Genomic DNA, 24,791 nt, shown 5'->3' on the forward strand with positions numbered 1-24,791 from the left:
AGGATCCTTGTTTTGGAGTTTAGAGGCTATCTAGACAAATTGACTTCACAAGGTTCAAATGAATTGGTTAAAACTCACATAGGTGGGAAATGACAGAATTCGACATCAAAGCCTCTAAAGCCAGTGCACCTACTGCTTTCTGTGATACTTCGCATTAGTGAGAACCGATTGCCAAATGATGTCTCAAAGGGGAAAATGTTTAAATTAAATGGAGGGCACTGGGAAAGAATCACCCATATTTCAGAACTTAGAAGGGCAGTTTACTTCCCAGATCAGATCAGCAACAATGTTATAAGAATCCACTTTTAAAATACCTCATGAGCATATTCAATTTAGTATTATTCCCAGAGTGGCCAATCATAATGCATTATATGCATTTTCACTTAGAAATAAAATAGAATCTTAATAAATATCATTAAAGCATTTCCATCCATTCGAATATCAATTTATAAGGTAATCCTTTTGTCTTCTAGATGATTTAAAGAGATTGAATTGACATAGCCAGTCAATCAAAACAATCAAAGGAGTTTGCCGTAGAAATGACCAATTATACAGCTTGGATGGATCTAACTATCTATCCATACATTGAACTATTACCTTTTTTACATTCATTCCACAATTCTTTGAGTACTTTATTTTTTTAAAATTATGTACAAAGGACATTTATCCCCCTTATATAGCCTCCACCTCCCCCAAGCAGGTTATAGTTAAGCACAGATGTATTTATATATGCATATATAAATACACATATATGTACATAAACACAGACCCATAACCCCTGCCCCCCCCCATATATATATGCTTTCACACACCTCCACACATACATTTATCTATATATACATACACAGGGAAACATGCATATATATCTCATATACTCAGGCTTATAGATACATAAATACACACACAAACACACATACACATATATATGCATTTGCCCATATGTAAACATGCATTTAAACTAATAGTATGGCTGACATATTATGTATAGGCAGAGATTTCTATATCCAACATTGATCTGAAGATTTCCAAAGGAGGAAACCCATTACCATCTGAGGGAGTCACATGTACATCAAAACATAAAATGCAAATTAAAAACAAAGTGCAATTCTTCCTTTAAAATAATGACTTTTCATATGTAGAATGTGATTTTGTCCATAAATACACAGTTTCATATATCATAGGTGGCCTGGTGGAGCTAGCACTAAACATGAAATCAAGAAGCCTTGATATCAAATCCTTCCCCACACCCTAGGCAAGTGACCACGAACCAGTCATTTTGCTCCTTTAAACCTCAGTTTCCACATCAGCAAAATAGAGATAAGAACAATATGTACCACCCAGGTTGTTGGGATGATAAAATTAAATAACACAAGAAACTTCACAAACTTTAAAGTTTTGTTTAAATTGTTAATATCATTGTGTATGCATATTACAAATTCAAGTCACACTTATGCCTAGTAATGAGTTTGACTCTTGACTGATAACTTTTGCACCAAATTGGGATAGTTTAAGCTTGTTTTATCCATTATCAAATAAATTAAAACATTAGACCAGCTTGTAGCATAATTAGGACTAGGATCCTCAGAATTTCCTTCTTTCCAAAATTGGTGCTCTATGAACTTTAATGTTTTTCTGAAGTATTAAACTATGATCATCCCATAAGTCTTCGTGTTTTGCTTTTGGTTCCAGAATCCAAAGAGCATGGCGGGAATACCTCCAACGTCAGGATCTGTCCCACCAGGATCACCTGGAGAAGCGGAGTCCATCTCCTCCTTCTGTTTCCTCTGATAAGATGAGCAGCTCTATCAGCATGAACACCTTTTCTGATGGCAGCACACCCGTGAGTCATCTAGTTCTTCTTCTTTTTGGCTTTGATACCCACAAGCAATGGTTTGATCCTAGAAATCAAAAGAGAAATTTCCTCATGAGAGCTAAGGATTTGGTTTAGATTGTGAATATAAGGGCTTGGTTTCCATTAATGGGAAGGAATTGAGTTCTAGTCATCTCTAATTCAAATAGAGATTTCAATTTATGAACCCAAAGAGATTTTTGTGACGAAAAATATTTCACATTTGAAATATATCTAAAATGCCATGAGGAAACTGAGCTTTCCCTACATTCACCTTGGCTGAAGGTTTTCTTATTCATGATCAGAATATTCTTGGAATCTTGAGCTGGAGAGATTTTATGAAGGCAACATTATGCTAGAATGGTTGGGCTTCTCTTTTTATAGCAGAGATTTCTATAGGCTGTGAGATGGTTTTTTCTCTATTATACCGTGTGTGTGTGTGTGTGTGTGTGTGTGTGTGTGTGTGTGTGTCTGATACACACACATATGGAGATAAAGATATATAGATATAGATATAGATATATAATATAGACATATATTTAGATATAAGCAATCCTATAAGCAATATGAAAGGAAATGATCATCTATTTCATTTGTAGTATCGAATTTTATGAATTTAATACTTCTAGTAGGAAGTAGTTGTGAATAGGTTATTTTATTTCATTAGATTGGTAGTTTTTTAATTTGAGAAAATTGAAATAAAATCATTATCCCTAGGTATTTTTAAAAATGTCCATTTGTTATTTTTCATAGTCTGTTCTGTTTAGTAATAAAAGATTTCACAGCATTTGGAAGACAAGTATGCATTTAGGGAAGAAGTTAATGCAATGTTATCTTCTTTGAGATGTTTGGGAAATGATTTATTTGTATTTATTTTAATAAACAGTTTTTATCACACTATGAATTTTAAAGCAGAGTCAATGAAAGGAACTCATAGTAAGGTAAATAACAGCAAAGAAAGATTTATTCTGGCTGACACTTGAAATGGTTTTAGCAAAATGGTTTCTTTCAGGCAAGAGGCTTCATTGGCTTGCTGTAAGCAGACTAAAAGCCACTAGAGGTCTCTCTTCCACCATGTAGGAAAGCCTTTGGGTTAGACATCTTATTGTTAATTCATGATTTGGGAGTGAAAAATAATATGGAAATCAGGCCATTTCGATTGTCGTCATTGTGATGCTATTAGAATCATTTTTGTAAGATTAGATCTGAACTCTATCGATGGAAGGTCAAAAATCACTTTCATGTGTGGTTTGGAGGTTTGGTTTCATTGATTCTGCACCTACCTTTGCTAGCTATTTTTATCGACCTCAATTGCTAGAACATTTCAGTATTTCTTTATCATAGACAGCTGAGACTGTGAGATATATAGATAATGGTTTTTAGCTTGTTTTAATCGTGTTTGAAATTTTGTTTGGATGAAATACTGAAAGACTTAAAGGCTTGCTTTTGTTTCTGCTGCTTGTTTTAAATGCTGTGTGTTTATTTCTTAGTATTTCAAGAGTGGGGGGATATCATTGGGCTAACTTCAGCCTTATTTGTAATTCATGACTTTATAGCATTTGGTTATTTCTTCTCTTAAAGTTCCAGACAGATACTTATCAATTAAATTTTAGCCTCACTTAGAAGCCCTTTATCACTTGAAAAGAGGTCCCATCTTTAGTTCCAGATGAGATTCATGCAGTAAAATTGATGGTACCATTATAGGAGTAGTTGCATCCTGAGGGCTGTCCTTTTAACTTGCCATATTCATCTTTGGTCAAGCAGCCAAGAAAACTCTATGGGACACTGACATGCCCAAAGTGACCCAAGTCAGAGCAGAAAATGTGGTCCTGCCTTGTAATGAAGAAGCCATAGGTTTTTTGAGCACTTATTATATTATTTCCTTGTGCTGTAAAGGGGAGGGTTATATTGATTTTTTAATGAACTTAGTCTACATAAGATCAGCTTGGTAGAATTATAAATTGATTTTGATATAAAGCATGGCAAATATGGTCTGTTATAAAAGGAAAATAAATTATTTTCAAATATATGGACAGTAACTGCCATTATACAGAATCCCCTCTATTCCTAGTTTGCATTGATATTTTCCATTGATTGATTAAATTATACCAACTATCTGAATGAAAAATTATAGTTATCATATGGAAATGTACATTTATGTTACATGAGTAAAATGCCTGGGCAGTGGATTTTTTTAAATTTTCAATCCAACCATTTTGACCTTATGTCAAAGCAGTCTCTGCAGAAATCTTCCAGTTTAGGCTGTAGTTATCCACAAGGTGGCAGACTGATGCCAACTGTAACCATTATTATTCAAATTTTAATCATACTGATCTATATCTGTCAGTTGACAATCTAGCTCCACATAGCTCTACCTCGCAAACAGAAGTTTCCAGGGAAGGATCAAAAAAGAAGATAAGGTTCCTTGGTCAAGCAGTCAAGTAAACTCTATGGGATGCTGACATACCCAAAGTGACCCAAGTCAGAGCAGAAAATGTTGTCCTGCCTTGTAATGAGGAAGCCATAGGTTTTATGAGGACTTACTAAGTAATTGATGAGCATTTATTAAGTACTTAGCATATGCCAGTCACTCTGCCAAATGCTGAGAATAACAAAGACAATACTATAAAACTAGGAACTTATATGCTATGATTCTGTAGACTGGGAGGGACATAAGCCTGGTAAAAACACATAATTTTCCTAGGACAGCCAGATAATTTCTACTTGATATGAGACTCATAGTACTTGGACAACTTGGCTTTAGCTTCAGGATCCTCACTTATAAAGGTGTTGAACTAGACAGTCTCAGTCCCTCCCAGCTCTTACCAAAAGGATAGAGACAATTGAATAAACATGGGGCTCTGGGCTTGAAAACTTAGCACCTTAGTTCCCAAGGAGCTGTCCTTGGTATTTGATTTTCTCTTTCTGTAGTTAGTATACCTGACTCTTCTTTATTTGAATAAGACAGTCTTTGCTTATTTTGAACCCTAACCTTTAGACTTGATGTCAAACTCTGATTTAAAAAAAAAACCCTTTCTGACTCCAATTCCATTCCTGACTAAAATAATTTCCCTGTGCCATCTGTGTGCCTTGATTATATGGAACCTGATTTTGAACCTATGGCTCCTACATTGTCCAATCCTGCTCTGGATAGAAAAAAAATTGGGTTTCCTTAGCCGAGTCCTCAATATTACTGATGTTGGAGTGATGGATTTTTTGCAGGTTACAGCAATCCAGAAATCTATATTTACTAGGTTAGTCAATCATTATGGTCTTTGTGGTTCATGAAAATAAGGAGAAAGAGCATGAAACTTGGGCTTTGTTAGAAGTTTCAATATGCTCTGCCATAGTTGTAGCATCAAAACAACAACAACAACAACAACAACAACAAACCAGGATATAACCACAGGAGGGGTAATAAGGCAATCTATTTCCATGACAATTTCACAATTGGTGGGTTATAAACAGTGGATAAAATGATTGGGGAAAAAACCTTGTTTGAGCTTATAAATTGCCTTCTCGATGTTCTTTGATTAAAACCTCAATCCTCAGCTGCTCAGGGCCAAATTAAAGAGCAACAGGAGGGAAGATAATATTAAATTATATTAGCAATTTGCATATTAAGTAACCTCATACCATAATATATTGTGTAGCAATAGAAAATTTCTGTTTTAGCAAAAGTAATTTTGAATAGTAACAGTTTTGTGGTTAGGAAATGGATCAGTGGTAATGGAAGAGAAAAAAGAATCACATATTAGTATTTTTACTCTGAAAAATTAGAGAAATTCATGCTTAATTCAAGAGTTGAAACTGCTTTTGCATTTTAAAAATTATCCTATTTCTCATAATTGCTCAATTGCATTGTCACACAGTGGCAGAATCATACTTTAGTGAAATCTACAGATGTCTTGTAAGGTAAATCATAGAATCATCTGCTCTCAGAGCTGGAAAGGGTTTCAGATGCCATCTAGTAAAGTGGCCATGCAGCCACCACTTGAAATTAGTCACTAATTCAAAGAAGAATTCACTACCTTCCAAGAGAGGCTGTTTCACTTTTGGATAGTTTTCATGACAAAATAATAGAATCACCCTTGATTGAGTAATAGCTCATTGATATCATAAAATTTTTTTGAAATCATTTCAAGGCAAAATCTGTGTGCGCTTTTTCTCTCTCTCTTTCTCTCTCTCTCACTCTCACTGCATTCTGTTCTCATTGGCTTCTGGACAAGTCAATATTTTGTGAGACTTTCACTGTTATCTTCTGCTTTATTTTCTTAAATTTTTTCCAGTCTGCTGCTTCTCCTAATCTCAATGAGCCATATCATTGGACAAAGAATACCTTTTAAAGAAAAAAAGGAGATAAAAATCAGCAAAACCAATCATATGACAAAGTCCCAAGATATATATGTACACATATATGGATGTGTACATGCATAACCATATGTATATATTTGTGTGTTTATATATGCAAACACATGTACACATGTAAGGAGTATGCATAGATACACCTCCCACATTGGCAAAGCAGTAGGAAGATATGTCTTCTCATATGTCTTCTTTGGGAATATGATGTTCTCTGACACTTTGCAAATTCATTTTTGATTTTTTTGTGATTGATTTTTCTTTTCATATTGTTATAGTCATCAAATATAGTTTTCTTAGCTATGCTCACTCTGCATAGATCATGTAAATCTCTTCATGCTTTTTTATATTCATCATATTCACTGTTTCTTACAGTATAGTAATAGTCCATCACATTTATATATCAGAATTTATTTAGCCATTCCCCAATAAATAAGTTTTTGCTTTGTTTCCAATTCCTTACTATAACAAAAGTGTTTACTATAAATATTTTAGTGTATATAGACTTTCTTAGCAGTAATTGGAGGAGTGAATATTTACTGAATACAAACATTTTGCTGGGTGCTATGGAAAGTGTAGGAGCATTGAGACTCAGTTTGGACTATGCAGCTAATTCACTGTGAATCAGGGGAAGTGTCTATCTTATCTTGTGTCCTCATCTGTCAAATGATAGGTATGGATCACATTTTTGCTACTTAATAGCCAGAGAAACTTGGATAAGACAGTTTAGCTAGTGGATTTCCCTTTGATCACCTGCAAAATATAGTCATAGGGGGCTTCATGGTACAACTGGAAAAATGCTGGATCTGGAGTGAGAATATCTAGGTTCAAATACTGTTTCTAGTACTTATGAGCTAGACGATAAGCACATTAATAAAATCACTTTAAAGATCAGTTTCCTCATCTTTAAAATGATGAGAATTGTACTTAATGATCTTTAACATCCCTTCCAGCTCTGAATATTTCCACAGGGCTTTAGATTTTACAAACTGCTTTACATATGCTATCTTATTTAATCTTCACAATAATCCCAGGAGGGAGGTGCTATTAGTAATTCCATTTTATAAATGAGATAGCTGAGGCACAGAGAAGTCCACTGATTTGCCCAGGGTCATGAAATTAAAGTATCTGAAAAAGATCTGAACTTAGATCTTCCTGATGATAAGTCAGTGCTTTAAATATTGAACCACCAAGTTGCTTCTAGACTACATTTATCAATAAGTGTGTTTATTGAGCACCAATGATATGTCAGACATTGTACTAGGTGCTAGATATGAGAAAGTCAAATGTTGATTTATTATTTTTCATTTGATTCCATTTTGTAACTGATTCTATTCTGTCATTTGCCTGACTCATGTTTCTTGCTTCTAGACCATGGATATCAGTGTTTATTGAGCACCTACTATATGCAGGTATTGTATAAGGTGCTAGATATAAAATGATGAAAAAATTGAATATTGATTTATTATTTTTATTTTATTCCATTCTGTAATTGATTCCATTCTGTAATTTGCCTGACTCATGTTTCTTTGTCTCTATGTAAAGTTTAGAAATTCATGAGTCTAGAACTTTAATTTTCTCCCCTCAGTTAAATTTAAAAGTTGTTTCCCTATAAATCACCTTAATTGAAAGAAAACTGTTATCTCTGTACCACTAGCTGCCCTTGTGCAATTAGAAGACATTTCTTATCCTTGAAGGTACAGTTAGATGCTAAGGAGTGTGGCCTGTTATCTCTACAATACTGGCTGTGCTTTAAGAAAGTCTGGTCCACTTTTGCTGCGACGATAACAAGCCATACAGTGGACACTACTGATGAGCTCTGCAAACATCAAAATGGAAAAAGGGGTTATTGCTATCCCTGCATTCCCATAATCCATGAAACTTCAGCCCTTGCAGTCTATCATAATGTTTCCCATCTGTTATGCTTCCTTTTCTTTGTTCCCTTGCATTTTCCAAAACTACATGTAGGCTACTAGTCCCTGCTTTGTGGTCCTTTGGCTGACTAGGGATCTGAGAGACCCATTTTGTTGGTCATTTCTAATCTTATCAAGAAATTGAATGTGCTCAGAACCTTGGGCCTCACTTTATCTTAATTTCAATTGTGACAACTATAAGGAATCCAACTGTCTTTGTGCTCAGTGATATATTTTTGTATTCTTTAGGGGGAAGCAAAAACTACATGTATAGAAAAAATACAAAATACTTACAAAGTAGTTATAGGGAGAGGGCACTGGCAGTTGGGTGGAAAGAAATCCATGGAAAGTCTCATGGAGAAGGTTATCCCTGAGCTATATATTGAAGGAATAGAGGAGTTCAATGAAATACTGATGCCAGATATAGAGGATGGACTGTGCAAAGATACAAAAATGAGAGATGCATTTCTACATGTGAGGAACAGAGATGACGGGAGTATTTACACACAAGATAGGTCCCTCTTAGCTGACACTTTCTATCTTAAATTCCAAGCTCTCCAGGGCCATGCTTTACTGAGGTCCCATGTATATTTGTACAGTATTGATTTGTGGAGTGGAAGTATGGGCCGAGGTCAGATCCATCAAGGTATTTTACAAGTATAATTTGGCTCTGTGCCTTTTTCTCCTACTTTCTCCCTTCCAGGAATGCCCCTCCCACTCTGTCTCTGCTAAACCTATACATCCTTACAATTCCTTTCTGCTTCCATATCCTATGGTTCTGTAATACTGATCCAAAACTATTCTTTTAAGAAATCAAAAAATTAAGAATTAAAAAAGAAACTTTCCAGCTATTTTTTTCACAGCTTCCATGGCTTAAAATGTGCTTATAGTTAAGTTTTGGGAGGTCTTGATTTTGGAGACGCCACTAACATTGAATAGGTGCCACATTTAGGAGAATTGGCTGGCTTTACAGACTATCTCTTGACTGCTGACTCATCCATCTGTGGTGACAAACTCCCGCACCCGCTTAGAGCCTATTGATCTTACACATATGGATTCAAAGACCTTTGGATTAACCACTTCTTTATCTGAGAAAGATGTTCCAGGGAGGACTCATATTTTTCCAGAGCACTGCTAGCACATGCTCAGCATTTGTACTTAGACGGATTATACCGACTGTCATGTCCTTATTGCAGGGCTTGAAGTTGGATAAATTACTAGCTCCTTAAGTGAAACACAGAGAAGAGCTTCTGTTACAGATCTTGGTTTGATGATCACATTTCAGCTTTTCCCTGGAATTGGAGAGTGTGGATGATGTTCTAGACTCAAGGAAAAAGTAGAAGGGAGTTCAGTGGGAGGAAATGTTTAGCTTTCTGAGGAAACCTGTCTATGGAAAGTGACGTGGTAGTAAAGGCTGCCATTTTAATTGGATTCAAAATCTGTTGACTCAAAATTCTACTGGCCCATTGCCTTTGGATGAGAACTCTTACAACCTAAGTGCTATTCAAAGAGGAGGTATTTGGTAAACAGTGGTAGGTATCTTGCACTTTTTTGAAAAACTAAACTTGTGACTTCATTGGTAGAGGTAGGTCCCAGTAAGAAACTTCCCTGACAATTCAGAGCAACACATACTCAATATTACAAAGTATCATGAATATTTTTGGACAACTTGTGAAACCATGGACTTATCTTTCAGAATAATGCTTTTAAATACATCAAATAAGGATTACAAATCCAGCAAATTATATTGAAAAAGAGTCTTCAAAGTATTTTTATAAAACAAGTCCAGAAATCCCAGTTTTTTTCACACTTTATAACAAATTTATAACAGTATTAAAAAGATAAAAACAATAGTTGAAATATACGGTCATAGGAACCGGTTTTAAAGTACCAGATTACTTTGAGAGACAGTTGTTGGAATTCTTACTAACTGCTAACTAATTAGAGTTGATCTAATCTTACAAGAAGATTTTGGCCAGAACCTGAAACAAGGTACTAAGTAGAACTAATTAATACAAGGCTTGTGTTCACACCTTTACTCATTGGAGTTCACAAGTATGCCAGCTTCACAAAGTAAACTTTCTAACTTCAAGGGAGTTCACACCTCCCATAGTGCTTGCTTTAAGGGAGGTGTGAACTCCCTTGAAGTTAGAAAGTTTACTTTGTGAAGCTGGCATACTTGTGAACTCCAATGAGTAAAGGTGTGAACACAAGCCTTGTATTAATTAGTTCTACTTAGTACCTTGTTTCAGGTTCTGCCCAAAACATCATCTTCTAAGATTAGATCAACTCTAATTAGTTAGCAGTTTGTAAAGATTCCAACAGACAGTGTTACTTAGTGGTTAGAGAGCCAGCCTTGAATTCAAAAGGCTCGGTTTCAGGTTTGATGCCTGAAACTAGGGGAATATGGCAGTTCCCAATGCTCCAACCAGGAATTGTGGAATAGACACTTATCTGCAAGACTTTTTTCCACTGGAAAATCCTTTCGTCAATGAAATCACTAATATGAACTAGAGCAACAACAACAAAATGAAAATAACTCTGCTTACGTAGTATTTATTATCTTTCCCAATGAATCTGAACTATTATTATTTTTAATCAGTTGTTAATCTTAATTGTATTGGCAAGTAGGTGGCACAGTGAAAGGCTTGGCTTTAAATCAAGAAGACCTAATTTCAAATCCAACCTCAGACACGTCCTAACTGTGTGATTCGAGGCAAGTCATTTGATCCTAGTTGCCTTGGTTTCCTCATCTAGCAAATGCATTGAAGAAGGAAATGACAAAACACTCCAGTATCAATGGGATTGTGAAGAGTCAGCTATGACTGAAAATGAATGAAGAATAACAATAACAATCTTATTCTTATAAGCAATTAATCCATAATAATTAAAGTTAGAAGAGATCCTAGAGCTCATCCTCATTTTACAAAGACAATCAATCTTATAGAAAAGGCAACTTGCCCATAGCAGTGACCCAGGTCAATTTCAAATTCATGTCTTCTGGCTTCAAATCCAGTCCTCTTTCTACAGGCATCAGTGACTTCCTATAGTACTTGATGAGAATTTTTTTTATAATGTCCTTTGTTTCTCTAAATGTTATCTTCAAAACCTTTCTACCTTGTGAATGTAATTCTGGGGCTCAGATGCTTTCTTGGTATTGGAGTTCTTCCAGGATTTCTTCCTTTTTCTAGTGAGAGATATCTGACTCTTCAATGTTAATCCAAAGGCACATATGGGTTTGCCTTCTCAATTTCTCTAGTTGCCTCAATAGTTCTCATAGCTTTTCCTTAGAGAAGATAATCACTTACCACAAACCTCTCTATAATCAGAAAGGAATATTTTTTTAAAAAATTTCCTTTCCTTTTTTATTAAAGTTTTTTATTTTTGAAATATGTACATGGTAAATTTTTCAATATTAACCCTTGCAAAATCTTTTGTTCCAATTTCCCTCCTTGCCCCCACCCCCTCCCTTAGATGGCAAGTAATCTAATATATTTAAACATATTAAAATATATATAAATCCAATATATGCATACATATTTATACAATTATCTTGCACAAGAAAAATCAAATCAACAAGGAAAAAAATGAGAAAGAAAATAAAATTCAAGTAAACAACAATAAAAGAAGTGAAAATTCTATGTTGAGATCCACCTTCAGTTCCCACAGTCCTATCTCTGGGTGTAGATGGCTCTAGAATGCAGTAATTTTTCATTCACTCTTAAAGAGGAGATCTACCTTCTCTGCTCCCAGTAAATATTTACAATGTTAGATAGAATTAGTATTCTAAGTATGGGTATACCTATATTAGAACATCTGGAAGGTCTAGCTCTCAGAAAAACATTGTACCTTACCTCCCAGCCCATTGCAACACAATAGCATCTCTCTTATCAACTAGCATTATCTTCATTTGTGTCAAGAATATAAACAAACCAGAGAGAGAGCCATTGAGACAATATATAGAAGCACAGTATTTTCACCATTTTTGTTTTTTCTTTCTCATTGTTTTTTCCCCTTTTGGTCTGATTTTTTTCTTGTACAACATGGTAAATATGTAAATATGTTTTAAAGGATTGCACATATTTAATCCAAATCAGATTACTTGCTGTCTTGGGGAGAGAGGAGGTAAGGCAGGGATGGAGAACAATTTGGAATACAAAGTTTTACAAAAATGAGTTTGAAATACAAAAATGAGTATTCTGAAAAACAAAATACTATTGAGAAAGAAATAAAGTAAAAGAAAAAATTTCAGGACTCGGATCAGTTCAATGATTGTCAGAAGACTAACAATATTACTCCTGCCTTTTGGCTGAGAAGTGATATACTAAAGGTGCAGAATGAGTCATACATGCTCATATTTTGGTAATTTATTTTCTTTAAATATATTTGTTAAAGAAGAAGGCTTCTCTGTAGGGAGCAGGTTGGAGGAGAGATGTTGTAGGAGAGTGAAAAAGATGCGAAAAGAAAAAAAGAGCCTCAATGAGATACTTATAAAATATACAAAAAAGACAATATAAAATATAAAAAGTAAAACACAGAGCAGGAGGAAATTCAGAAGGGTCAAGACAAGAGAAGCAGTTTCACTACTTTCATGATAAATTATTTGGAAAAAAGAGTGATAATAATAATGGTATCTGCCACCATCCTGGTCCAGGGTCTCATTCATGCCTGAATTAAAACTGTACGTGTTGGAGGCTTCATGTGTCTCAATTCTCTTCCCACTCCAGCCCATTTTCCATGTAGTCACTAAAAGTGGCTTTCCTAAAACACAAAACCCATCCTGTCTCTCTGCTTTCTTACCTCATTAAACTCTAGAGCTCCCTATTCCCTTCAGCTTCAAATATAGAGTTCTCTATTTGGCATTCAAAGACTTTCAAAACTTACCCTCTTCCTACTTTTCTAATCTTCTTACTTAATCTCCTCACTTGTTGATCATGTGGCACTGACCTTCTGATTGGTCCATGAACAAGACACTCTATCTTTTGAAGTCCTTTTGTCTGTCCCCGATGCGTGAAACACTCTCCCACCTCACTCTGACCACTATCTTCTCTATTTTCCTTTAAGTCTGAACTAAAATCCTCTCTCCTACAGGAATCCACCTTTCCTAATCCATCTTAATTCCAATCACTTCTCTCGGTTAATGATTTCATATTATCCTGTATATGATTTGTTTTGTATCTGTTTACATGTTGTCTCCTCCAATAAATTATAAGCTCTTTGGGGACAAGGGCTGTTATTTGACTCTTTTTGCATCCTCAGCATTTAGCATAGTGCTAAGGCACATAGTGAGCACTTAACAAATATTTATTAAGTTGAATTAAATCTGTAAAGTGCTTTTTAAACTTGAAATTGCTATATGATATCTATCATCATCATCATCATCAGACTCTATACACTTGTCTTCCACTTAGGTTAACTGAAGATCATAGGATTATATATCAGAGTCCATCAAGTCCACAAGTCCTTAGCATGAGGCCAACAAACTTATTTTTAATAGAAAACTATTATTCATTAGGATTGATGATAATCCTGTATATATAATATATAATATTAATCCTATATAATTTATTTTTATGCATTAAAATATCATTTTAAGAAGAGGTTTTTGGCTTCACCAGACTGTCAGAAAGGTCCAAAACACAAAAATTATATAGAAATCTGGATCTAATACAAGTGTTTTACTTTAACAGATGAAGAAACAGAAAACAACTTTTCCATTAATTCCATTTCAAGCCAGAATTAGAATTCAGCCTACATTTATTAAGCCCCTACTGTTTATAGAGCAATGTTCCTCATACTGAGGAGGACACAAAGTTTTAGAGAAGACAGTTCTGGACATTGTGAAGCTTAATTCAATGGGAGGGTGAGATTCCAGCATTAAGAGTTGCACCTAGAATATTGCATTTAAATGCATTAGACAGGAGTTAATCACACTGTTGGGAAAGTTCTGGAAGAAATGGAATTTAAGTTGGACTTTAGAATATTTTAAGTTAAAAATGGCTATATTTCTTCAACAACCAAAATTTGTCTGGCTGAATTTTCTTGTTTCATCCAGCTGTCTTACAAGGGGATAGATATACTTTGGGGATTTATTTGTACATTGGTGTATTATGAAATATTTACTTTAATAAGCATATTTATTATGCCTCGTATGTGCTGAGTGCTAGAAATATAGACATAAAATCACAACCATGTCAGGAAGAAAAGTTGATCCCTTGGACTGAGCTCATAGCTTTTATTTAAATAAATATTACAAATTTAATTTAAATTTGGAATCACAACTATGCCTTTTTTATCATAAGAAGGTAAAGGAATCAGAATGTATTAGGTGCCTATTATACTCTCATTTGGTCCTCACAATAGCCCTTTGAGAAAGGTGTATTTTAATCCCTGCTTTGTCTTTGAGGAAACTGAGGCATATAACTGCTAAGTGATTTGCCCAGGGTCAACACAAAATGAGACTTTCCTCAAATGATAATATCACTGTGTTAATGATTACTGTTTAGAAAATTGAACAAATTAGTTCATAGGTGGTCTTTATTTTTCAGTCTGGATTATTTAGTGAACCTAAAGGGATGAGATGTTTTATGTATTAGCGGGAGGGAATGTCAATTATAACCAGAAAATCTCGCATTCTAGAGTATGACTAAATATTCTGGCTAGCATTAAAGTTATAAATTATGTGAAATGGAATCTTTTCCTTCCTAATTAACATGAATGATTCATTAAAGGCAGTATCTACATATAATATCTATTACCAATTACATACCCAGACTAATTAAAACCACATAAACTAAAGACTGAAAAGTTCATGTTTTCTAGACTTGAAAAATTTGTGTGACAAGACAGTTTCTGAAAAAAAAAAAGAAAACAGATCCTTAAACTTCTGCTTTACATGAAAAGGTTTTTTTTATTCCTTTGAGATATATTTGGTTAGTTTCTAAATATAAATCCACTCATTTTTAGCTTGTAATTTTTAGTTAAAAACTGTAACTGATTATAAAGAAAACATCTGGTAAAAACAAAAAGGTGTTTTAAAAGCACATTTTATTTCTTCCACCAGTTGTTGCAACTGTTCTTCTAAGCAGAGAAAGAAAACCCCTTTTTTTAAACTGGAGCGACTGCATTAAAATTCTCTTCCTGAGCAGAATGAAAAGCTGCCCATGGCTCGCACAGTGATTCTGCTGGATGTATGAGTAGCAGTCTGATTTTCCCTTCAGAGTTAAGTGTGTTAGCGAAAGACCAAGCCCTTTAGTTCCACTGGGTTTTCAAGGAAATCATTATGCCAAACACTTCACTAGAAAGGCTTCATCTCCATACAGCAGCCACTGTGACCTGTTTTAGAGATGACATCATTGGGTGTCATGTGGCTCCTTAACAGTTCAGTCTCAGAAAGAGATAATCTGTGAAAGCCACCAGTGCCTCATTTCTGCCTGTGCTAAGTCTCAGCAAACAGAGGCAACGGCAGGGGTGCAGCAGGACTCTTCTCTAAGTGAGGAGAGTTTGCACATTGCAGCTATGGAATCCTAGGTCTCGTCTTATTTATTTATTTATTTATTCATTTTAGAAGTAAAAGCATTTGGCAGGATGAAAAGCCTTAGCAGCTTGGGACTGAAGGGAGTTTGGAGTCTGCATTAGGATCAAGTAGTTGTCTGGAATCCTGGCTTCTCTGTTGTGTATGTTTCATTTTGACGAGAATTGATGAAATTCAGTCTAAATCCAGCTTCCAAAGAGCTCACCACTTTTTCAGTTGGTGTTTGAAGATTTCTGCTGTGCAGTCTTACTTTGGGCTGCTTAAGAGCTATGCTGCATGTCTGAAGGGCAGCAACTCTTTCTTTGTAGTGCGTGTTAGAGATATTCTTCAGATAAGTTTACTTTCCAGCACAATACTTCATGGATTTTTCTCTCCTGCAATCCAAATAAACAACTCTTTCCTTTCAAATGGGCAAGGTTCACTCTCTTCAGCACCATGGAGAGCTCAGGACAGCAACAAATCTTTTGGGAATCTGGCCAGGAGAAAAAATCTGACAATGTAAGTGCTCCAAAATATGTTATCTCTTACGTGAACCATATTTTTACAAGCTATTGATAAATCACAAGAACATTCTCTAGATGAGGGGAAGTTTAAGACAATATGATAGTTCTTCCTTTTCCTTCCCAAATTGAGGGCAACATTTAATGTTTTTATATAAATAGTATGGATATTTTATTCTGTTTCTCTTTTCACAACATGAATGATGTGAAAATATATTTACAGGATTGTACATGTATAACCTATATCAGATTACTTGCTGTCTTGGGGAGTGGGGAGGAGAGGTAAGGAAGGAAGAAAAAATTGGAACTCAAATTCTTATTAAAAATGAATGCTGAAAACTCTCTTTATGTGCAATTGGGGAAAAAAATGCATCCAAAGCATTAAAGTTGGAAATATTTTGCATGACTTTTTTGTGATACCATTTGTTATAAAAATTATTGGTCACTAATTTTGGAGATGTGATTTTCAAATTGATTAATTCACAGAAGATTAATTGTCATTTTTGGATTTGCATTTATTGGTCATATTAATACTTCAACAAGTAAGTGAAAAGAATAAGTTTAGTCTGTTGGGTACTTCAAGGTACTCATTGAAACACTGAAACAGACCAAATAACTCCAAATGAATCTGTGTGGTTGGAAAAGTAATTGGCAGTGTATAATTAAAGAGATTTCTGCTAACTACAAATGGCAGTGATACCTTATGATAAAGTGGTTGGTATGAGCCTGTTGATCTCTGTCTTCCATAACATCAAATATACTTTCATCCTTCATTAGGATCTGTTTGCTTAGCTAAAGGTAAACTAGTTGAACTGTTAAAACCAGAAAAAAGACAACTTTTTTCAAGATGGATCTTTCCTTTAATAATTCTTTAATAATATAATTCAGATATAATAATCAGAGATGGAGAAGGAAGAAAAGGGAAATGCAGAGAGAAAGAGGGGTAAGGGAAAAGATATAGCAAATGGAGGGAAAGAGAAATTTTTTAAAAGAATTTGGATGATAGCAAGTTCAGCTACATTGATAATGTCCATAGAATTATATAACTTTAAATAAATAGAGTCAAAATTACAAAACTATGTAATTTTAAAAATTGAACATCTTTTAAAACAAACCTGTGTCTCAGGAGAGTCAGACAAATGTGTTAAATATTTTCTTTTAAAAGTAATTTTGAAAAAATTGGTTTTTGGTAGTCTTTTTATGTGAAATTCTATCCTCTCTTTATTTGTCTTCTATTTCAAAGAGGGAAAAAAGTCATGTAAAATACAGACTTCTTAGGTAAAAGCCATGACTTAATTATATATAATCTTTATAAGTATAAATAATTCCAAATGAATTATGAGTGTTTACTAATTGAGGTAACTAGGAATGCCACTTTCTGAAAATGCCATTTCTGTATTGATGTTGTAGATAGTAGTGGATTTTGGGGAATGAGACTGAATTTCATTTCTCAAGACACAACAGGTATACTTTCAAAATCTGGTCTCCTAGAAATTATCTAAATGTTTAATTTATGGCTAACTCAGAATAGATCAATGGTGTTGGAAGATAGTGGAACAGTCTAGGATACCTAATGTTTGGGTGCTTTTCTTCTCAACTTTTCAAATGAGTCTGATTTTAGAGGTGAGTGAATAGTGTCTTGATACCACCAGGGGGCATGCATCTGGGGTTTTTCCATATTGATTGCTCTTTTAAGAAGAACTGTGCCCTTTTAATGCTGCCTGTGAAGTTTGAATAAATCATCCTGGCTCATTAGTCTGTAATACTGTGATCGACTAGATCCAAGATTTGTGCCATAATTCAAATCTATTTTCTAATTAGGGCTGGGCTGGGACAGCTGCCCCTAATTCAGTATTTCATTCTCTCTTGGTTAACATTCTACTTGTGTTGCCTCTCTGACAATGTCTCTGGATTTATAACCACAGCTGTTTGGCTTGTATCACGTAGTTTGGATGTGCTTCTCTACATATTTATTGGATCAGAAATGATTGTTGCAAAGCAAATCACAAACATTTGTGATATCCTCTCAGTCATCCATGAAACCACATAAGTCACCTGAATGCTAGAAAATGCCTGGCTTTGCTCAGTCCACTTCACAGCCACTTGACTCTGAAGCTATAAGCATGCTTCTCCCTATTGCCACCCACCTCCCTCCTTTCTAGCATTCTGGAGGGAGCAGATGTTTGTGGAAGATCTTAAGTTTAGTTGAATGGTACTTTTTAAAATTGTCTGTGTAAAAATGTTCTCACAATGCTTTCTTGGCCCACGAATTTTCAGAGGGCTTTTGTTGCCCTGTGAATTAAAGACTCTGGGGGGCTCATTAAATGCCTGTAAAACATGCCCCTAAGCTCCAACACTTGAGAGCTAAACACAACTAGTGCTTGAGTTATCAATCAAATAAAATTCTGTGTTCAAGTCCGATACCCCTTCCTGTCAGCCAACTCAACTCTAAGAGGAGAACGTTGATCTAGACACCGTTCTGTAGTTTCCAGAGCTAGTCCTCCTGAAACAACATTCTAAGCCATCTCCAACATCCTCAGCTTCTCTAGACTCTGGAGGAGAAAATGAGGCTGCTAACTTTGCACAGCCTTCCCTCATTTGCATCATGGTATCACCTCTGTGATTTACTGGTTTTCTTTGAGAACTAAGGACAAAAAAAAAAACCTGGCACTTGGACACACACACACACACACACAAAATCACACAACTACAGATTTTTATTTCCCTTAGGAAACTCCTTGCCAGATGTCCTTCCAATCAATAAAACCAAGAAAGAATTGGCCTAAGATCCAAAGATTGTTAGGTCATTGGAAGAAGGTTAAGTTTAGGTTACCTAGGGACAGAAGTATTGCAGCAATGGATTGATTTTATTTGTGTGAGTAACAGGTTTTTCTGGCAGTGTTGTAAATATGTGGACATTAGAATCCAGAAACAGGACACTGATCATTGTGTTATAGAATCAGAGCTGAATGGGACTTAGTGATCAGATACTCATATTTTCATAGACTGGAACAAAAAGAAAATGTAGAGAAAAGATTTATTTAAACTCTTCTTTTTAAGTTAATTTGACAAGTTTAGTGTATTGATTTCCTTTTCTATTGTTTTCTTTTTATAATGATAGACCATCTAACTTACCTTCATCATAATAATGAATTAGCTGAATATATTTTTAAAAATCTATACATGCATACAGATATCACATAGCATTCCCCATTTTGGACCTCTAATCTACCACCTCTGTTGAGGTATTTTATCACGGGTGCTTTTTAGTCTGAACTGATGTCATTGACCAGGATTCTGATGTCTTTTGATTTTCTTTTTCTTTGTGTAAATCATTCCTATAGTTCTGTTTACTTCACTATACAACAGTTCATACATGTCTTCCCAAGTGTACACAAATTTATTTCATCATATTCATATGTAATAATCTGTCTATTCCCCAATTAGTCACACTCACTATTACTTAAAATTATCCAGCAGTGAAATAATTAGGACTTCTTAGACTCTCTTTTTGCCCTATTTCTGTTACTTTATCTTCTTCCACACCCACATTCTCCCACCTTTTTTATTGTATTGTGTATAGAAATACTTATTTCCTATAAATTAAAAATAAAGAAATAGTCAGGTCTATTAAGTAGTGAGTTCCTAATCTCTGAAGATATTTTAGCAGGAGTTGAATGATTGTATGTCTGATATGCTGTGGATGGAATTCTTGCTTTCAGAGAATGGCAGGAATAAATGACTTCATCCTACATGTTTCCCAAGAGTCCATTTTTCTATGATTCAGATTGAAATCAAAACAGGAAGAACACTGAGTGGGTTGGCTCTGTACAAAGATGATAGGTGGTTCTTGGCCAATAGGCTTTCTGAGGCTCATAGTTGACTAGGAGAGGTAAAGATATTATTTGGGCTGGTTTATCCTTGAATGGTTGATTGATTGTTTGGTTTAAATAGAGAAAAATAAAAAACCAAGGTTAAGGAGACTTCACCCAGTTCTCTGAGCATATATTCCACTCATCACTTTTGGATTAGTTGGGAAAGAGAAGAAAGGAGTGGGAAAAGAGTGAAAGAAAATCAATAAAGAGAAGAGAATTATGAAAGAGCTACTAAGAAGCATAGAAGAGAGCACAGAATTTAAGGTCCTATGGAATATGCACTCATACTTAGGAATATTGAACATTTTTCAGAGTATTGGATTCCCAAGGACTGAGCAGAGCTTAGCAATGAGGCAATGATTAAATTGATTAAATTGGTGGTGGTGGGAAGAAATAGAGAACCTATGAGAAAAAACTAAAGAGGGGCAGCTAGGTTGCTCATTGGGTAGAGCACCAGGTCTGAAATTAGGAGGACCAGAGTTCAAATCTGATCTCAGACATTTAACACTTTCTAAATGTGTGACCTTGGACAAGTCACTTAACCTCAATTGCCTCAGGGAAAAAAAAAGAAAAAGCTAAAGAAATATGTTATTTCATTTGGGGAAAAGAATAGTAGGTCAAAGTAAAGAACAGAACCATTCCTTTTAAGCAAGTGATTAAGATTAGTTCAAATTCTGACAATGATCAACTCTGTTTACCAACTAAAGGATTTGACACAAAGCTCATGTGATACAATAGAAAGAACACTAGATTTGGATTTAGAAAATCTGGGTCCCAATTCCTTTACTACTCACTGCCTGTGGGACCTTGAACAAATAAGTTCTCTGAGGCTCAGTTTCTTCAATGTAGAATAAGAGTTGGAATACATTGACCCTAAGATCCCTTCTGCCCAAATCTTATTAACTCTTGTCTATGATGCTTACTTATACCTGAAGGTTGCTTTGACATCAAATAAGCATCTCACAAACAAGTTGATGTTGTTTAGTTTGGAAAAGACTAAAGAGAGAAGTTAGCAGAGCTCAAATTTTATCTTTAACTCTGAACCTGGTGGATCTCATTGACTTTGAGTAAATTACCTAACCTGCCTGTTTTTTCTTATTAACCACAATTGCTTCAGTCTCAAAGGGATAATGAGAAAGAAGCTTTATGAAATATTGCTTTGAGATCTGGAATATAAGGTAGCATTATCCCATTATTATATCCACAAGCTGTTAACTGAAAAGGAAAAAAAAAGGAGCAAAAACTTAATTCCAAGGAGAACTTTGGCATTTTGTCAGTTCCACTTTAGCTTTGAGGCCTTTTGGAGTGGTTCCTGTTTTTTTTTTTTTTCATGGCACAAATAGCTGAAAGCTCTCTTTTTCAGAGCCTGCAATATTTTCTTTCCTTGGTGACAGAATTAGGTGATTGTAAAGGATGATGTTGTACCACAGTTATATCCTTCAAAAATCGCACAATTATGAAAGGAAAAATAGAATGGAACAAATGCTAAACAATTCAAGTCCTGCAAATGATGATTGGTGCTTCCCTTCCTCTCATAACAACTCAGGCCTGCTCCAATGGAACAAGCCCATGAAACTAGAATTAACAACTCCACAGATGCTCTTGTCTAATTGTGGAAAGCTGGATGTTTATAAAGAGACTTGCCTTTCTGTTGCAAGCCCTGATCATTTGTAGATAGGCCAGGCTATTTGTGAATATGAATGGGTCTTACCTGAATTCTGAGCACTGTTTATGGTCAGTTAAATTATCCCAAAGTGGCAACACAGGTTAGAGAACTAGAAGTAAATGCAAAGATTTCTCATAAGCAGAATAAATAACTCATAAGCAGAATAAAAAACTAATGAAACACAAAGACTTTGACAACTTCATTTTAATGTCCTTATTATGACAGATAAAAGCAGCAATATTGGTTAGAAAGTCATGAGAGAGTTGTTTACTTGAAACAAAAACTAATGTACAGATGATTTTGACAATCCCTTGAGTTTTTCACATTTGGACAGGGAAATCTTGAGTTGTATGGTATAGGGGATGGGAAGTGGTGGTCATCTTATATTTTCGAAGAACTGGATTCAAAATCTCACCTGATATATACACTGGCAATATGACCTTGGCCAAGTCACTTAACCACTCATTTTCAAAGCAGTTCTCTAAGACTATAAGCTACAGAGCAGTTACAGATTTGTGGGGATGGTGAAAGTTTCTTTAGTTTGTGTATTCCCTATATCCATCAAATCACTGGGTCAACTTTTTTCCCTCTAATACTCATATTCACACTCACTCATGCACACATTAATCTGATACTGTTAAAGATAAGAGCAGAATTGCATTATAAATATAAGTTAACCCGGGTATCAGAAATACCTATTTCTGAGTCTTCCTCTAACATATATTGGCTGTGTGGACCATGGGAAAGATACTTTAATCTCTTAGTGTCCCCAAGGAATTCTCTACTTGGTATTCTAAAGGACAAAATTGCTAAAATGCACCATTTGATGCAGCTTTTACATCCGACACACCCCCTACTCTCATAATTTTGCCGACCAAGCAAACAAACCTAAACTGTCCATTTTATTTGTACTTTGAATTTTTCTTACATATTAATGTTGCCTTTTACTTTATGTTTATAATTGAACCATCTTGCTATTTCTGAATCTGTTACAATAAATTACCATGGAAAAATAGAGCAAAGTACATGGTATCATCAGATGCAAATTCAATTGAAAAACATTTATTGAAATCAACTCTGTCCAAGGTGCTAGGTGGACACTGTGGGATAAATAGCAAGATGAAAATTCATGGTCTTGCTTTAGAAAATCTCAATCTACTAGAATTTGGAGATTTTGAAAAGACATACTGGCTCCCACTTTAGCTTTCTATTTATAGAAAATAACTCATATTATAATGTGTTTTCTTAGTAGTAGGGCTAATTATTTTTATCTTCTGCTCGGGTAATATGAATCTCAAACAGATAGCATGACCTAGTGGATATAGGACCAGGAAGATATTTTGGTTCAGTCCCTTGTCCCTTCGGTCCATTAAAGACATTATTCTGAGAAACTTTTGTCTTAGGTTACTCCCATCCCTTACTGACTTGGTCCCTACATAGGAACTGCTGAATAAATCTGGATAAAGTCAAGAAACCCTGCTGAATGGGTCCACTACAAATTTATGTTAATAAATGTAATGTCAACCAGACCTCACTGTGTATCTACCTAATTAAATCACTCTCCCATTCACTCCTGCGGCTTTTTTCATCTCTCCTTTAACCTTCCTCTCTTAGGCTCTTCTCTTTACTCTCTCAGCAGAGAACCTTCCTCATATTTCATTGAAAAATAAGTATTGAAATGAGTATGAACCACAACATAGCATTTCCACTCCCTCTGTTTTTGTCCGCTTGCATTTTTATTTCCTTCTCAATTATTTTTACCTCATTTCTAAGTCTGATTTTTCTTGTGCAGCAAAATAACTGTATGGATGTGTATACATATATTGTATTTAATATATACTTTAACATATTTAATATGTATTGGTCTATCTGCCATCTAGGGGTGGGGGTGAGGGGAAGGAGGGGAAAAGTTGGAACAAAAGGTTTTGCAAGGGTCAATGCTGAAAAATTACCCATGCATATATCTTGTAAATAAAAAAACTATAATAATAAAATTTAAAAAATAAGTATTGTCTAAGAGCTTTCTTTTCTGCTCCTCCTCATTGCATATCATGCAAATATATTCTTCTATTTTCTCTGCTTTAACTCCTGTCTCACATAAAGAGATGGTCCTTCTCTTTGCCAAGGCAAATCCCTCTACATGTGCAAGTGAACTGATTTCATATTATCTTTTCTAATAGATCGCCTCCTCTATCATCATCATTCTTTCATTAATCTTCAATCTTTCTTCTGCTGTTGGTCACTTCCTTAAACCTACACCATGCCCGTGTCTCCCTTATCCCCAAGAAATGCTCATTTGATCCATCTTATCCTACTGGCTACTACCTTAATTTTCTTCTTCCTTTTACTAATCAGTATCTCCACTTACTCTACTCTCACTCTCTTATTAATTGGCTGCAGCCTGGCTTCTGCATATCCTTCTCCAACTAAATGTCTTCTCTTAAATTCAAAACGCTTTCCTCTAGATAACTTCACTATTTGTGTTGAAGGTACCACCAATCCTCACAGATCAGAACTAAATGTCATCCTCTTCGCCTCACTCTCTTACCCCCTCCACCCAATCGGTCACCAAGTTCTATCGATTCTATCTTCATGACATCTCTTACTTATGCCCTCTTTGCTCACCTGACACCGGTACCACCCTGGTGGCCACAGCAGGAGTAATCAGAGTAATCTCAGACCACAGGATGCTGCAGATGCTGCTAAAATAATTCAGTATCTCTCCTGTGTCCTCTTCAAGTGTCTTCACACTTCAAATAGCTGATCAGCCTGTAACAATTCATAGATAAATATCTCAAAGACTTCTGAAGACATTTCTAGTCTGAGGTAAATACAATAATCAGTCTGATTAGCTTCAGCCAGAAGACATTTTACTGCTTCAATAATAGAAGGATCAAGATTTCCTTCATCCCTGTATTGGCAGATTACCCTGCCATGGCTTAGCAGATGATCTTTCCCTCTCCTTTCTCTTCCCTCTTCATCTTTCTTTTCTATCTCTCGCTTTCTCTTCTCCCATCTCCCCTCTGTCCCCTTCCTTTCTCTCCTTCTTCTTCTCCTTTCCACTTTTATTCCTCTCTTTATTTTTTCACTCT

General features: G+C 35.2%; 1 protein-coding gene across 1 annotated transcript in view; it reads left to right on the forward strand.

Moving 5' to 3' along the window:
• The window catches only part of SCHIP1 (schwannomin interacting protein 1), a 781,396-nt gene that overhangs the window by 171,553 nt on the left and 585,052 nt on the right, over positions 1-24,791 (forward strand). The window contains 1 exon segment of the mRNA XM_051983093.1: positions 1,690-1,840. Within this exon segment, the coding sequence (XP_051839053.1) occupies positions 1,690-1,840 (151 nt within the window).

The sequence above is a fragment of the Antechinus flavipes genome, chromosome 3, assembly GCF_016432865.1.
Source record: "Antechinus flavipes isolate AdamAnt ecotype Samford, QLD, Australia chromosome 3, AdamAnt_v2, whole genome shotgun sequence".
Classification (NCBI taxonomy): domain Eukaryota; kingdom Metazoa; phylum Chordata; class Mammalia; order Dasyuromorphia; family Dasyuridae; genus Antechinus; species Antechinus flavipes.